Source organism: Neopelma chrysocephalum, unplaced genomic scaffold, assembly GCF_003984885.1.
Source record: "Neopelma chrysocephalum unplaced genomic scaffold, ASM398488v2 Primary Assembly neopelma1_45, whole genome shotgun sequence".
NCBI classification, from domain to species: Eukaryota; Metazoa; Chordata; class Aves; order Passeriformes; family Pipridae; genus Neopelma; species Neopelma chrysocephalum.
In genome coordinates, this window is record NW_020897704.1 from 15,166,823 (window position 1) to 15,184,480 (window position 17,658).

The following is a 17,658-nucleotide window of genomic DNA, read 5'->3' on the forward strand; positions in this document are numbered from 1 at the left end:
TGAAAAGAAAGATTTTGTCTGCCTAATATCAGAGCTCACTGGAAGGAAAGAGCTCTGATGTCATGGACTGAGGCAATGAATTCATTATTTGGGTGTGCTTTGCCAGCCTTTTATTTTTCCAGCAGCAAAAATTTAAAGAGAACAGTTGGATGCAGCTCCCATTGCAATTATTCTGATAAACATGGTATATACACATACTCTGGAATATAAGCTCACTATTACTGAAGGCTTCACAAAAAGATGACAAATTTTGGCCTCAGCTGTAAGTTCACAGTAATCAAGTTACCATTATTAATAAGGCTGCTTTATCTTCCACTTTCAGTGCAATTTTTTTAGATTGTTTAAACAATTTTCTCATCTACTCACAACCCATATAGCAAGTGACAATTAAAAAGTGAAAACAACTGAAACAAAACTGGAACACATGTTTAAGCTCTACTTTGAATTGTGAAAGGAATTAAGTTCAGACCTGCACAGAGGACCTGAGCAAGGATTAAATTTAGCTTAATTCCCATTTTGTTTGATTACTGGTCAATTCCCCTACTTGATTTCAGATATTAGTAATCTAATTTAATTAGAATACATACTAATATCATTTCTGGATGAATTCTTAAGGGTTTTCTAGAACCTTTAAGTGTAATCAAAGGTCAGGCTGTGACAGTTGTCTGGCTGTGGCAAAGATTTCTTATATTAGGGAAGTGGGCTCCCTTCAGCAGTGGAGAAAGACAAGATCCTGTGAGAAGATTTTTAACGGGCCTAAGCAAGGAATGGCTTTTCCTCCAATCCACAGAACTTCTACAGATATTTGGACAATGCACTTTCCATCACGATTCACTGTTCTTTCTTCTTATTGATGTGAAACCATGGCAGTAACAGATGCCTACCTGCTCTCAGTCAGCTTCCAGGAAATCTAAATTTAAGTCATTACAACACCTTTAAGGCCTCAAATGAAGTACCTGTAGGGTTGGGTGGGGCTACCAAATGTTTGAATGATCCTTATGTTTAAGGCATCCAGATTCCAATTTCATTTAAAAGCATTTAGGCTTGTCTTCAACATGTAGTGGTGCAGTCTGACGCTGCTACCTAACTGAAGCCTAAACAAAAGTTAATTCTATGCTACAGCCTTCAAGACAATATTGTGCAGAAGACAAAACCTTAACCCTCAGCCACTATTTTTTCCTGTATGTATGTATATATATATATACATATGTATACATACACATATATGTGCATCCTTGGTATGAAACGGAAGCCTTTAAAACCGAAATTAATTTGCTACTCCTACAGTTGAACTTCAAAATGGAAAATGTAGGAAGTTTTACTTTATTGTATTGTTTTTTAAATCTTTCTGGTTTAAACATAAAATTCCTCCCATGCATTTTAGTGGGAGGAATTAAGTGCCAAAACCCTCAAGTCATTACAGATTACACACATCATCTTTAAACAAATACAAAACTGCACAAACTATAAGCCTGTGATTGGAACTGCAGGAGTTCAAAATGAAGTGTGCTACATGATACAGTTTTCTATCAAAGACTCTCCTGCAATTATAGAGATTTTCTGCAAGTTTTAACAGAAGCAGACTTCTGTTAAATACAGATGCTTTTATACATTATTGCTGCTGTAGATAACTAAAAAACTGCTGCTGTAGATAACTAAAAAAACAAATGTTTCTCTAGCCCTAAAGGTGTTCCTGGGCAGCAGTTCTGCGACTGCAGTTGGGAGCACCAAATGAATTTACTCAGTATTTTAGTAACAACATCGATGGAGAATTATTTGAAGAAAATTGTGGCACCATATTCCAGAGATTATGAATGCACAAAGAAAGGCAAGCTAATAGTTGACACCAATAATAAATATGAGCTACAATTCCATTCTTCTCCCTATCCCAAACAAAGCCAACACAACTGAAGGCCATCCAGTGCCTATTCCTTTCTTCAAAAGGGTTCAGATTTGTTCCAGCTGCAGAAACCCATCAAAGGCAATAGGAAAACTGTCAGAGAGCAAGTGCATCGACTGATATGCTCCATTTCTATTCCTGCAGATGATGTAGGGGAGGAAGAGAATTCATCTTGGTTCTAAGATTCCAGATGTACATAAGAAATAAATTTTGGCTTGCAGATGGAGCATATTTCATGTAAAAGTTACTGGCACACAACATGAATGTAGCTCTCATAAGCCATTTTAACAGTCCTTTTGCAGAGCAGAGACACACTCTAAGGCAATGGGTCTCATTCTCATTTAGACCAGTCATTTGGTGCTCTAAAAAGGAACTTAAAGATATGAATAAAATATTAACATCCCTTTACGTCACCACAGAAATGTAAAGATTTATAAAGCCTTTAGATTGCCACAGATATTTAAATGGACTTTGCTGACATTGCTCAGCTTCAAAGCTTTATCGAGAAAATCAGTTTCTAGTCTGAAAACACAGCAGCTTATTTGGTTCCTGACAATTTCAGGGAGGAGTGAGGAATCCAGATTTGGCTCTTAGTAGACATTTTTGCCAAGATGATAAGAGAAACATAAAAAAATTAAGTGCTCAAGCACAGGATTTTATGCAGCTTTGTGTAGAGTGGTAGAATACTCTAAGAAACAAGAAACTACATCAGAAAATCCTGTTATGAACAAAAAAGAACAACTATCACAAACCAAACTTAATTAGTATGTCAACATACAACAGAAAAAGGTCTTCTAAACAGGCCTGGGCAATACTGGAGACAAAATTTTCCTTCCACACCAGCTCTTCACAAATAAGGTCTCAGCTATTCAAAGCAATTACACCGAAACAAACATTTAATTATTGTACACAGTATGAAACTGATCCTCATTTGAGGCAAATAGACCATCGCTACAAAATACATATTTACCTTCCTTTCAGATATCAGATGGTGTTGAACCAAAGTTGGAGCAAACTTTTAGAATAGACATATTAAAAAACTATTCTTAAATGTTACTTAGCTATTCTAAATCTACTAAACACTACTGGATGAATTGTGTTATGCAGTTATCACAACTTTAAAACATACTCCACTACTCTCCTTAAACTACCAATACAAACAGTATAGTTTGCATATGAACTATGAATATTTGGGGAACTAATATTTTATATCTTATATAATTAGAATCACAAAGCAGAATACTGAACATAATCTTTTGACTTATTTTAATTATTTTTTTGAATGTCAGTATCTCAGAATATCTAAGAGTTTTTATAGCCAAGGGTGTGATTAAGCTCCCCACATACAGAACAAGGGAAAAGCCTTTTAAAGACAGCTCAATGCTCAGCATCATGCAGCACTGCAACAAATGCTCATTGCTTTCATTAACTTCATCAAGACTTAATATACCAGAAACACTCAAATGTTTAACAAAAAATCTGAGTGCAAATGAAGAGAGTAGCATGGAAAAGGTTAACAAAGTTCATCTGTGCCACACAGAGCACATCCCAGTGAATATTGCTGGGATTTGAGAAGGGATTAAGCTGTCTGGTCGGAGCAGGGCTGGGCCACACTGCCCGCCCAGTGACTACCCAGCAAACAGCATCTCCACATCACATGGCCTCACATAGTAGTAAATTACAGTTGCCAAGCAACAGCAATACTGGCGCAGATGGCTGACTGCAGTTGACATCTTTAGCTATGCAGATTAATTTATTATTTACTCGTGTTAAAAACTGGACAGGACAGTTTCCTGGACTAATGAGAAAACACTCCAACATATTGTAGAATATTGTCCAATGAAAATATTGAGAAACTATTCCCCATGCAGAGGGGGTTTGCCTCTTTCTATCTGCCCCTTTCATAAAAGGGAAAATAAAAAAAAAAAGAAAATTAAAAAAAAAAATACACAAAAAACACCCCCCCCCCCGAAAAAAAAACCCAAACACAGGGCATCATTGCTATTACCACATCTAATCCTTAATGTAAAGTAGAAATGTAGGCACATAGTCTTCCTCTAAGACAGAAACAATGTGGGAGTTTGTTTAAGGATATTCCACAGAGAGAAAAAGTACCCTGTATTTCCATAACCCTTCTATTTGAGGATCTTTACACTTTTCCCAAATGCCTACGTGGCAGTTTGGCTAGAGGCAGAACTATAGGAACTATGCTAACTTCATTTCATCACAAAAATTGTGAATGATCCCCATTTGCATAGAAATCGCAGTGTTAGTAAAACTGGAACACCCCAAGAACTCTTTGTACCAAAGAAAATATTTCACACAGAAATATTTCAAACTTTGATCATTTTTAAATGACAACTAAAAAAGGTTTGAGTCTGCTCTCTGTTCAGTTTGAACCCAGACTAAAATCCATCCTCTTTTACAAAACACATCTAGCTTTACTTCACCACTGTAAGATTTGGTATCTAAATTAATACTTTTAGAAAGTTAAAGAAGACTTGGGTTTTGTTGGGTCTTTTTAAACTCATTTCTACACAACTTATGAGGATTATAAGAGCTGATAATCAGATTCAAGTCCTTAATTTTTTTCTACTTTGTTCTGCGTTACTCATATAACCCTGAATAACCCTTCCCAAGTCTAAGTTTACATAGAGCATACAGTTTGAAAGTTTTTTCCTGGTATTAAAAAGCTTAAGACTTTGTGGCATGTCATTACCCACAGTGATGGAAGTTTTATTCTTGTTTATATGTCATATCCAGACTATGTTTCATTCTAGTTCTTATGCACTACTACAACACAGCAGGGTCTGGACTACAAACCACAGGGAATATTTCAATTCAATCAAGAGCTTCCTTTACTGTCATGTAATAAAAAAAATTGTCATAGTGTCATTTCTATTAATTTTTTGCAAGTATAAGCAAGACTTATCTGGATTCACCACAAGAATTAGTCATCTTTCTTATTTTCAATTATTATATATTGTTTTCCATGTACAAGCTAATAATAATGATAATAACTGAAGAAAATTAATACATTTCTGACTGTAAATTCTCTTTAGTTACTGATAATACTTCATGCCCAAGTTATTTGCTACTGTTTAAGATACTTGGAGATGCAGAACATTATTAAAAACAAATATAAATACCAACATTCATTATAAAGATTTGAACCAAAAAATTATATTCTTAAATCGAAGGTTGTGATATGATATTAAAAAAACAGAGGCAAAAAGAAAGCAAAAAAAACCCCAGGGCTGTAGTGTATAGAGCAATTGATGCGGAAAATTTCTAGTTCTACCAAAAATGTTAAAAAAATAGACATTCCCTCCCACATCAAAAATTACAAAACCCACAAAAATATAATATTTCAGATTGGATTAAAACAACTCTCTTTCACATTGAATTAAAAAATAAATGTGCAAATCCAGTAAAATTTTGCTTGATCAGGAACTATACACTCCACTTTGGGAGAGTCAACTGTTTGGGTTTTTTTATCCCTCCTCTTTTTTCCATTAGGATTATGTCAACTTTGATACGGATACATTGTTTGAAAAATAGTCAGAAATAATAAAATATTTTTTAGAATTCACTTTGCCTCCATCCAGAAGAGCTTTTGGCAAGTAAGCAAATCCTACATCAATACACACAGCTTCACACTATCTGAATGTGCAATTTTCAGTATCTAAGTATAAAATGAGACTAATTTTAAATGGTCTCTTAAAAGAACACTGAAACAATGGATGAAAAATGGACTAATGCGAAATATGGACTAATGCAGATAAAGTCCAAGTAGAATAATCCCTTCTCAAAAAGTACCTAGAAGACAGGCATCCACAGATACACATCACAGGTGGGCCCATGGGCAGAGCCCACATACAGCCAAGTTTCCAGCATTAACAGCTCTAACACTCTACTTGATCGTCAGCCTTACAGAAGCCCATCATAAAGAATGTAATGACATTATTATTACACTTTAAACCCTTGCTCAGTCTGTGTCGTATGTATCTTCCAATAGCTAGTTCACAGAGAATAAAAATTTACTCCAGTATTGGGCATATGCACTGATCATTTAGATTTAACTATAGCAGATCACCCTTTTTGCCCTGCTTATCAAAAAACTATACATAAGTGTTTAACAAATAGGGTAGTTCCTCAAGTTGTCTTTGCTCATTTTGAGGAAGCCTACTCCTAATTCAAATGTTCTAGGGGGCTGACTCTTTTTTGGGAAGTGCTGGTTTCTGTTGCTAATGCCTCATGGGAGTAGTTTTGGGAAAACAAAATGGTAAAAAAGGAGAAAAATTAATCACTACATAATAAAATACACATCTGTTACAAGGGTCTGATGTATATGAAAGGAAAATGGAATAGAGTACCAGTAATCAAACCTGTTTATATAATTTTTTCCATTACTTTATGCAACTGTTGCTAGGCAGTCATGTGCCATGGTGATGAGTGGAGTGTGACTACCTAGACAGATTAGAGAGACATATGTTACTGAACACATTATGTATGGTGTGTTTTCTCTCTAGACAGCTGTATAAAACCAAGATACCAACTATTTTTCTTCCCCAAGAGGACTGCAAGGTCAGAAGGTTCAGAGAAATAGTTCAAGGGGTCTGACCTTGTGGCAATACAGGTATCACTTTCTGCTCTTGGTTACACGGTTCTCTCTAGTGACTTAGACGGAGTGAATGTACTACTGCATTTTAAATAGAGGTTTAAATGAATAGAATTCATTTTTTTAAATCTGCACTTTTTATAATGGTTTTACAAGGCATGCAATATACTTCCTAAGTGGGTTTGTAAAGCCTGCTGTATTCTTTCCAGAATCAGCTAGAAATACAGAATATAGAAATTTAGAAAGATCTGTATTGGAAAGGTGATTCACTCCATTAGTTTTAGGGACTGGCCTATCATGCAAGAAACTTGTGAGAAGAATATCTTAAGAAGGTAATTCAAGCAACTGTATGGGGGAAAATTTTAGAGAACAAAAGTCATATAAATTCTTTTCTAAACAAATGCCTTTCACTCCCAGCATCCAACTTGAAATTATTGCTTCCCAATCACTAATGTGTTTAACATAAGCAATAAAAACAGTGGCTACAAAGAACATGGGAAAGGCACAACACAGGATTCCAGAATCATGAAACCTGGCAAAAAGAACAGCAGGGAAAGTCAAAATATGAGACTAAAGTCAGTAAGTGCATGGGTAAAACACAGATTTTTGGTCAATAACACTTTAGGAGAACTTAAAATATGAGAAGCCAAAAGAAAAAACTTGCACTATAATCAAGAAAACTGACAGCCAAGTCAAACCATGATTTTCCTGGTAGACAGGAAGAAATGTGTAAACTAGTGTAAAGAAGGAGTCAGAAACTTTTGTTAATAACCTAAATACTGAAAGGAAAGAGAAATTGGAAGGGAAGTTTGATAATAACTCAAGTGGGAACCATGGCAGCTGAAATAAGTCAATTTTTTGTATGTGCCAGAGCAGGTTTTATTACTTTGATAGCAATGTTCAGTAATAAAGTCAGATGTGATTTTTGTCACAGACTGGAGCAGGACACCCACAATGAAGTTTCAGCAAGACAGCTGGTGGTGCAAAGCTGAGCAAATGAGAAAAGCCTGAGTGGGAGTTAGGAGATTGGAACTAATGGCTGAATAAATTAGATGTCCAATACCTTCATTTACTGAAATGATTTCATCATGAAATAAATGCATATCCTGTGTTTATTTCAATGTGTAATATGAAATTCAAATCCGCTTTTACATATGTATGTAATCAGTTAGTCTTAAATGCAGCTGTATTTATTGTCTAAAAGTCCTGAATTTCACACTTACAGAGTACCCACTTCAAAAACTAGTAGTTATTCACAGAATTTCCAAACACTTGGAAATCTTACGTAAACTCTCTCTCAAAATCCATTTCATTTGAACATACCAAAATTATTGACCATTTCCATGGGAAATCTGAAGCTTTTAAAGGAAGACAAACTTGGGGCTCCAAGACGCTCCAGGAGCACACTACGGAAATGAACAACTCAGCACTCACAAATAAATGTAAGAAATTTTGGTCTAAAAACATTCTGTCAGAACTTGAAGGTAAAGTTTTATTGCAAAAGTTCCTCTTTAACATCAATTCATCACATTTCTTGTCTGTTATATATAAATACATCTTTTTTATACCACAAACAGTCTAGAATGACATGGCTGTTCAAGTCACTCCTTTTCCAGTCCAGGCTTTAATGCCAGCTATCTCAATCCTTGATTTCCTAAATTCAAGCTCAACAGTACACTCCTAAACCAAGACATGTGCTACCAGTGGTTACTGCAATTAGTCTTTCAGGCTTAAATTTGCAATTCTAACAACAAATCAATAAATATTATACTTGCTGGATACAAAAAGTCTGTTGTTTGTTGCTGGTACCCACAAATAAACATGTGCACTGGAAAGAAACCCAACTGCTAGCAGTGTTCTTAAATCATTGTGGTACTGAGTAAACAGGTTGCCCAGAGAGGCTGTCAAGTCTCCATCCTTGAAGATATTCAAAACTGACTAAACTTGCTTTAGGCGACCCTGCTTTGAGCAGAAGGCTGAACTACATGATATCCAGAGGACCTTTCCTGCCTCAGCAATTCTTTGATTCAATTTTAAACATACAGATACTATCTATCGGGTTCAAAATACAGTAGCAGTCTGTACTCCTTCCTATGAGTATCTCAGATTAGCTAAACTAAAAGCAAAACAAGACAAAAATAAGTTTTCCAAACATCACTTTTGCTATTTATCATTAGTTTTTCTTTGGTGCCAGGTCTGCTATGTGTGAATTTCTATAAATTCGTAAAAGTGTTGGTACTGAAAACAAACTCAAATTACATTTCAAATTTAAAATTAGTGTATCAGGACGTACAAGAAGCTGTTCAAGCAGTAAGAAGAGATCAGACAGTCACATGAAGCCTTATTCCCATGCAGAGCAAGTAAAGGATATGTATAAGAAATAAATCAAGCTACCGCAAACATCAGGTTAAAATAAATTCATTTGAAGTCCTAATATTGCTTTCTATTCCATTTTTATGTTATATAATTACAGCAAGAATGGTGACCTAGGTTAATAGTTCACAGAGATCTCTTTCTTAGCATCCCACAAGAACAAAATAACCCAAGTATCATCAAGTCAAAACTTATGACTCAGGCTTTCAACTAATGAACACTGACACGGTTGCAAAGCAAATCTACCCCAAATCCTTTTCTAAATCACATGCTGGGGCTATGAAGACTGATATTTACTTTTTTTTTCGCTTAGTTAGTTCTTAGAGTAGCAAATTTTATTTAATTATAAATATATTAGTGCATGAGTACTGTGGTGAGATTATAAACACAGACAGCAGGTGCTTAAAATTAATCAAAATGAGACAAAAGTCACATGGGGGTTTCTCCTCTTTTTGTATGAAGAAATGAGAAGACATTTCGAAACCTATAAAACCAGAGAACCAGTCTTTTTTGTTTCTTTTCCTCCAATTTCATCCCATTTTACTCTTAAGCAGCTTCCCAGAATAGCATGAATTTTTTCTCTGAACTCATTAAGTTAACATGATGATACATTGTAACGCATCTGATGTTTCAGCATAACGAAAGTAATAACTTTTTGCTCTGGTAGTGAATATCAGTTTAAAAACTACTCACCTCTGTGATATGAGGGTTAGGATTGAATCCACACAGGCTGCAGACTACAGTGTGACACTGGGTGCACGTGTTGTAGTTGGCCTTTTCTGGGGTGTGCAGCAGCAGCTCGGTGGTTGTGCAAAGAGGGCAGAAGGTTTTCTTTGGGGCGGACTCAGGGGGTTGGCTGCCACCAGCTGGCTTTTGCTGTGGGGGTTTGTCTGGCCCTGTTTGCTGGCCAGGTGGTTTTGTAGGTCCTGGTTGCTGTGCTGGGGGCTTTGTGGCCCCTGCAGTCTGAGAAGGTGGTTTTGTAGGCCCTGCCTGCGGTGGCACTTGTTTTACAGGCCCTGTTTGCTGTGGAGGTGGCTTCCCAGATCCAGGCTGCGGTGGCTGTTTTGCAGGTCCCGTTTGCTGAGCAGATGGCTTTTCGGGTCCAGGTTGCTGAGAAGGTTGTTTTGGAGGCCCTGCTTGCTGGGATGATGGCTTTGCAGGACCTCCTTGCCGTGCCGGCTGTTGAGATGGTTGTTTTACAGGTCCTGGCTGCTGCGATGGGGGTTTTGTGGGAGGTGGTGCTTGGGACGTCATTCTAGTGCTGTCTGGTTGCTGTGGGGAGGGTTTTGTTGGGCCCGGTGAAGGTTTTGCAGAAGTTTGTTGTTGAACAGGCTTTGTTGGTTCTGACTGTTGTGGCTGAGATTTTTGTGGTCCTCGTGGCTGGGGCGGTTGTTTCGCTTGCTCTTGCTTAGCATCTGCTGGGGGGCCATGGCCTGGTTTCTGAACTTGCTTTGGTTCCCCAGGCTGCTGCTGAGGCACGGGTTTGGAAGACTCAGTTTGCTGGGGGGTAGGTCTGACAGGTCCTTGTTGTTGAACAGCTGGCTTTGGAGACTGTGGTTGAGTTGGATGTTTCGCAGGGCCCCTCTGCTCCTCGGGTTTCCCTTGCTCTTTTGGGGTTACTTTTTGTTTCCTACTGGCTTCTTCATGAGCTGCATCGGAATCTGATATCAAATCAAAAGGATTGAATTTGTTCACAACTGAAGTGACTGCACTCAGTGGATTGGCTTCTGAGAGAAAACTGGGCATCATACTTGGCTTCTGATCTTCTTTAAAATCAGTCCTGGACTTTGATTCCCGTAGACTAAGAGTAGAAGGGCTCCGTCCAGGTGCCCGTTGTTCTGTCTTCAGCACATCTACTGTTCTGCTTTTACTTAAACCCGGTGGTCCTGGATCTGGAGGCTTACCTGGTTGTCTGGGACGGTGGCTTGTATCAGGCTCAGGATGTCTGCAGACAGAAAATGTAATAAAATTAAAATAATGCAGAATTCTAGAAAAATGAGATAAAATAAGATGTATCAGTGACTCTGGAAGTGGTCTGGTAATGCTATGAAGTTTTTTGGGTGCTTAAGTGTTTGCAAGACCAAGGCTTATAGCAAGGTACATGTAAAAAGTATTTAAATAATAATTATTGTTTCTTGAAAGCTTATACAAGTATTCAGTCATAGACTGATTATTATTTAGAAAACAATCTAATATAACAACATCATTCAACCGGATAATTTTTTCTTCAGAAATCTGAAGAACTCAAAGCTACAACTTCCTATTATACCTATATCCAAATGAGTAACTCCTCACACTATCCCTTGAGATACAAACACAGGAAGAGAGAGAAGCCTGAAAGGAACAGAAGTGTCAGAAAATTACCAGATCAAAGCACAGCCATACAAGAAAAACAATGCACTGTGTACTTGTTATCTGGCTACTTGTACAAAATTTGGATATATTCACAATTCAATATGCAGCAGGGATTTAAACACCTAAAATCCATATATGTTAAGGAGTACATGCTTCTTTGTAAAGTATTTTTTTTGTCACCCATCCCCTCAAAGATCAGAATTTTCCATCAGATAAACAGGGGTCAGATCACAGAATTAGCCTCGAACCTTCTTTTTCTTTGCAAATAGAACTACTGTAAAACTTTCTCTCAGCATCATCCCAACCTTTTGCAGCATTAAATGCCCAACATCAAAAAGAAAAATCTCTCATTACATTAGAGAATTTGGGAAACTCCTTATCATAATATTTTGCTCTATGTTCATAAAGGAAAAAATAAAACTAAGAATGTAGGAACCAAAATCAAGACCACGTCTTCATATGTGGCACAGTATTCTACTTGTTGCTATACTTGGCTGCAGCTGGGGGAAATAATATTGTATTCACTGCTAATGCTCAGAGAGATAATAAAATATTCTATTCAGTGCTATCACTGAGCTTCTGCTGGAAGATACGGTGTTCTCTTCATTGTCACAGAAGTGTTGCAAATATGAAGTTTTCAGTTTCCACTTTGAGAGAACCAGTCAGCTGTGATCTTGTTTTTCCAGACATGACATTTTTTCTTGGGCATTCATGAGCAAAGTAAACAATCCCTTATTACATTTAACTGTATTCCTTGATTAAGAAATAAATAAATAAATGCCCAATTTTGTTCAAAAGTTTTGACAGAAGTCTGCAGAATTATATATAGCAACAACATTGAAAAATGTATTTTACACTGTTAATGTAGTGATGGGTTTACTATTTTTTCTGATTAATATTTAGAGATTCCATGACATGCCCAGCAATGGTAATACAAAAGGACAAAGCCAAGTAGACATTTTTGTGCATGTAATTCTCACAACACAGGATTTCTTATAATCATGTGCCTGAGTTTTTCTGTTAATTAAAAATTTCCACATGAAATCCTTGTTAAGGACAAACTATTTCCAGCCATCATTAACTTCATTTACCCTTTGCTGTTCTTGTAAAATTATTGGCCATAATACTTCAAAGTTTACAACCTTAATGTGCAACCCACTGAAGTGAGTAGGTGTTTTTCCATTGGCGTCAGCGAACATTGATTAACTCATTACTCATAAGAAGGATAGTTCAGAAAAGCCCCATGATAATCTAATTCTTTAAAATATTTGATATTTTTGTTTGTTAAAAGAGCAATTTTATACTCTCATTAGCAACTAGGTAGGTCTACCTGCAGTTCTGTTTCTTGTTATTTAGATTAGCACTACAGGTTTATCTGAAGAGACACTGCTCACCACATGACATCACTTCAACTAGTCTGTTAGCAGCAGGCTGGTACACTTCCAACATTCATGTTTGCAAGTGTTCAAGCTGTTGGAAGGGTTCATTCAACAATGATAAGAGTGACAAGGGGAAAAAAAAAACATAAAAAAACCCCTCTCCCCTAAAACTGATTTTAGAAATTTAACTTGGACATTAGCGGGAAAAACGTAAGTGTGGATCCCTACTGGAACAGAGTTCTCCAGCTTTCATTTTTATCAAAATAATGTGCTCCATAAATTTCCACTTGATCAGATATCAGGATCTGAAATGAGATTAAAAGCCATGAATCTAGGAAATAAACCCAGGTGATTCTGCAAGGCTGCTGGTGTATTCTGAAGACCATACTTGTCTTGCCTTTGTACCTGACAATGTTTCTAAGCCATGGAGACAGAGCGTGGCTAACTAGTGGAAGAAAAACGCTTGAAAAGACAAGCTTCTTGAGAAATGTTACTTCTGTCAAAAGCCAGAACTTGCTTCATTTAGTTTAAGGTACCTGGGAGTTGAAGTCTTCTTTTCTACAACGATTTTACAACCAACTACAGACTGACATTGAAAAATTTTAATTGAACTGGAGAATCAGAATCGTCAAAATAAATCTTGTATTTATTTGAAAGAATTTTCTAACTTTCAAACCTTCTGAATCATGAAAAACCCACAATTGTGTTAAAGTCTTCAAACCAGACCCAACAAGCAAAATAATTTAGTTCTCCCTCACACAGTGCTTTTCTTTGTGCTGCTGTGTTTCTCCTCACTTTGGCCTTGTACCATGGAACTCATCTCCACTCATTTACATATTGCAGCAAAATCAAAGTTTACTTTGGAGTAAGAGGAGATTTAACAAAAAGACTATTGGTTTAGTTCTTGAATTCCATAATATAAAAACCTATTAAAAAGTCACATCTTTTTCCCCATTCATCAATATAAATAGTTTTAAAAAGAAACACAATAACTACACAACTCCAAGATAGTTAGATCTTTTCGTGTCTACAGACTATATATATATATATATATATATATAAACTTACACATGCCCCATTGGCTAACTGTTGGGTTTTTAGTCAGTAGAGTGATGACATTAAAAATAATATATATTACTCCTGGAAAATACACCATAAACGCACTTTATAAGTGTGACAGTCAGCAAGACTTCTTAGCATTTCCTATCAAAATGCACCAATTTTTTTCTGTTGATGTCTATTGTGACCAACTTAATGAACTGCGGGGAAAACAAACAAACAAACAAACAAACAAACAACACAACAAAAAACCACAACCAACGAACCAGCTGTATGAAATGCTCATATACTCATTTGGTCATCTAATCCTTTCAGATATGAAACGATTCCTCAGCAAGTGGACACTGACAGAGTTACAAAGTCATTCAATGAAGCCAGAACAACTGGAACTTGCTTACAAATTGACTGTGTATGTTTCAGCTAAATTTCCCAACCATGAGTTTTCCGAAGACAGGTAACTGAAATAGGATAGAAGGATTTCCATAGATCCTAAACATCTGACCTAGCTAACAAAATGTTAAAAAAAAATATAAAATAAAAGGTACATTTGAGTTAGGAAGTTCACGTTAGGTGCTCTAGATCTAAATGCTTATATTAATATTCACAAATCTTAAAAGTTCAAAGCCTACAGAAGTCCTAGAAGGTAGAGCATTTATTTTAAGGTGGCACAGATGCAACTATGTTACCTGCTACATACAGAACTTAACATTAGAAAGTCCGTAATTGCAAAAATTGTTACTTCAGGATACTATCAATCACGAGGAATTTATACACTTTAAGACTTGGGTTACTTTGGGAGCAAGAATGAAAGCGTTTAGAATAGGAAATAATTATTAGTCCCTAAAGTTACAATGGAAATCACAGAGGAAAAATCCATGTTAGCAACATGAAAAAAAACTAACAGACACTGCAATAAGGACACTGTCACAATGCAAAGCTATATGAACAGGAAGCCAGAATTCCTCTTTTGATCACTGTTTCAGTCACTTTACATTTGGACTGGCATAACCAGGCTAGAAAAAAAAGCTGTTGGGAACAATTGTAGAGCATCAGTTGAGAGGCATTTTCCACATCTGATTTCTTCGGCCACACTGACTAAAACAAAAAGCTTGAAGCTAAGGAATCTGAGTCTCATCAGGCTAGTTCCAGTTTTAGTCTGGAAGAGGGTGATCCTTAATCCTTAACAGAGTCTTACTCCAAGGGTTTGGATCAGGTTCTTGGTAATTATTCCTAATATTCTTGGTAGATCTTAGAAAGAGATGTGTGCAAGAGGAGCAAGTAAAGTCACAAACCAAGAGCAGAGACAAGTAGTAACTTCATTACGGTGTGACAGGCACAAAGATTCTATGATGAGAACTGCTATAGTTTCAAAATGTCAACTTTGACTATAAGGTAAAAGGCTGTAATTCACAAATTTAGAGTGCCTTTAAATAGAGAGAGAAGTGATTATATGCTAACAAGATCAAAGTATGTTTATAGGAAAGCAGCCATTTATCAATGCAGAGATACCCACATTGCAATAAGTTTAACCTATTCCAAAATCTTCCAAGAATCTTACTTTTTACTGGAACATTAGCATGAAAAAATAAAGTTTCAAAGTATTGTGTCTTTGCTTGTAGACTGTCATACAAAAGGGAATTTTGAGCTTGGTTTCAAAGAACTAAAGAATATTTCTTTTTCTCATTAACATCTATAGAATCTGGGCAGAGTCCTGAATTGAATTGAAAATTGTATTTTACACACAGTGGTAATGCCTGATTAATAATTATGGAAGACATGAAATAGGAAGAATTGACTTCCAGTCTTAAAAAATGGAGACTGTCATCTCAGGTATAATCCTAGTGACTCCAGTAGTTTGCCCAAGAACGAATTTAGTCCCCACCCTCCTTGCCTCTCCTCTTCTAGAATTCACTTATATAAACCTGATATTATATAAACTCATCATGCCTTTATGTGGGGTGAGGTCAATACACCGTGAAACAGCCCGTCGAGGAGGCTCCTTTCAGCATCCAAGACAAACAACACACCCAGCCCCGGAGCCGGAGAGCAACAGAGCCCTGGATGACGGGCTGGGGGAGGAGGAGGTTCAGGACCGCGGACAGCGACACGGGCCAGGGAGTAATGGAGATTCAGGACCGCGGACAGCGGCGGTACCCAGGCAGGGAGAACCGGCCCCGGGCAGGGCGGGGAGCTGGCTTGTTGCTCGTCGGGCACTGAATTCACTGGGAGGCAGGGAAAGAACGTGGAAGGAAATCACCCCAGCCTTCGCAAAGGCACAACCTCGCAGAGGTAAAGCCATCACTATCCAGAACACTGGATGCCGTGGCAGTCAATTTAAACTGTTATTTGGCCTCTCCTCCCTTCAAAAAAACAAAAAAAGAAAAAAAAAACGCTATGAAACAGACCTCCTCAATCCATGACTATTTAATGAGGCCAAATGATAGCTGCAGAGGTTCCGAATTGGCAGAGTAATGGCCAGCAAATGCATTATGCCGAAAAGCTTTGGAAGATTGAACAAGAATCTCTCTTCACACAGAGATGCTTGCAGAACCCATCCGCCCTGGGAAGAGCTTCCCTGGCTACTGTGGAAGCTGTGGGGCATCCAGCCTCGTAAAGCACACACCCGCACACGGAAAACCAGAGCGGCGATTGCACATCTCTCCGTGCCCCAGACACAGAACTGCCGGTGCTCCGGATGGGTGAGAGGGGAAGGAAGGAGACAGGGTGCAGCCCCCCAACCAAGGACCGCCGTTATTATCAGGGATCATTGGAGTGGGAAAAGCCGGGGAGTGCGGGCTCCGTCCTGGCGCCCGCGCCCGTGCAGCCACCCCTTCCCTCCCTCCGCCGGCAACATGGAACGCCGGCTCCCGGTGCGGCGGGCCCGGATCGGATTGCGACTCGCCCCCCGCCCCACCGAGAGGAGACGGAGAAGGGGGGAAGGGAGGAGCGGGAGAAAGGAGATTTTTTCCGTGCATGCCTTTGCATGGGAGGCGGCTCCGCGCCGGCGAGGTTCCCTCTGGGCAGCCCCTGCGCCCTTGACATGACAGCGGCGATCTGCCTCCTCTCCTCCTCGCTCAGCTGGCTCAGGTCCGCCTCCACCCCGGCCGGGACCAGGCGCTGCAAGGGGGCCGCGGGGCCGCCGCCATCCCCGGCCGCCGCCGCCCCTTCGGGGAAGGCGCCCATCCCTTCGCCTCCTTCCAGGCTCGCCTCGTTGCCCATGGCCGCCGCGGCTCCGCGCTCGCCGCCTTGGGTGCAGACCGGGCTGGGGGGCGGCTCGCAGCCGCGCTGCCCGGCGGGCGCTCAGGGCTCCGCGGCCGCCGCCGCCACCACGGCCCCGCTCGGCGGCGGCAGCGCCGTGGCCGTGCTCAATGGCCGGGGCCGGGCTCAGTGGCCGGGGCCGGGCTCAGTGGCCGCCGCCGCGGCTGCCGGGGAAGTGCGGCGGTGCCGCCCGCTCCGCCGCCCCGCGCAGCGCATGCTCCGGGCGGGCGGGTCCCCCCGCGGCCCGGGCCCGCCCCGCGCCCCGGACTTTAAAGGCACCGCCGCCCCCGCCGCCGCCCCGAGCGCCCGCCGCGTCCTGAAGGAGCGGACGGGGATGTGCTCCCCAACCCTGCAGGTGCTGCTTCCCGCTCTCCTTCCCTCCGCGCACAAGGGCGAGAGAGGCTCCTTCAAGCTTTGACTGCTCGCTCGCCCAAAGCACGAACTGAGAGGGGCTGGAAGACGCACCCGTAGGACACCCCTCCACGGAACCTCCTCAGCCGGGTTGCTCCAGACCCTGAGCAGCAGAGTTTTGAACGTCCCTATGGATGGAGCTTTCACGGCCTCTCTGAGTCCCTGTCCCACCCTCCAGATGACGGAATGCAGCATGTCGGTGTCATTCCAGGATCGGCGAGCCCCAAACTTGTCACTGCATTCCTAATGTGGTTTCACAGCTGCTGAATATATTGAGGAGAATCACCTTCTCTAACCTGCTG

General features: G+C 39.7%; 1 protein-coding gene across 10 annotated transcripts in view; it reads right to left on the reverse strand.

Moving 5' to 3' along the window:
• PCLO (piccolo presynaptic cytomatrix protein) overlaps positions 1-17,020 on the reverse strand; it is a 327,397-nt gene extending 310,377 nt beyond the window's left edge. For 7 of the 10 annotated variants that reach the window (XM_027679469.1, XM_027679470.1, XM_027679468.1 and 4 more), the window contains exons 1-2: positions 16,663-17,020; positions 9,588-10,837 (exon numbers count right to left, since the gene is read on the reverse strand). In XM_027679469.1, coding sequence (XP_027535270.1) covers positions 9,588-10,837; positions 16,663-16,906 — 1,494 coding nt within the window. In that variant the 5' untranslated portion in view covers positions 16,907-17,020. Of the gene's footprint in view, positions 1-9,587; positions 10,840-16,662 lie in introns of all 10 variants that reach the window. The other 3 variants (XM_027679476.1, XM_027679475.1, XM_027679467.1) reach the window with 1 other exon arrangement.
• Between the last annotated feature and the right edge of the window lie 638 nt (positions 17,021-17,658).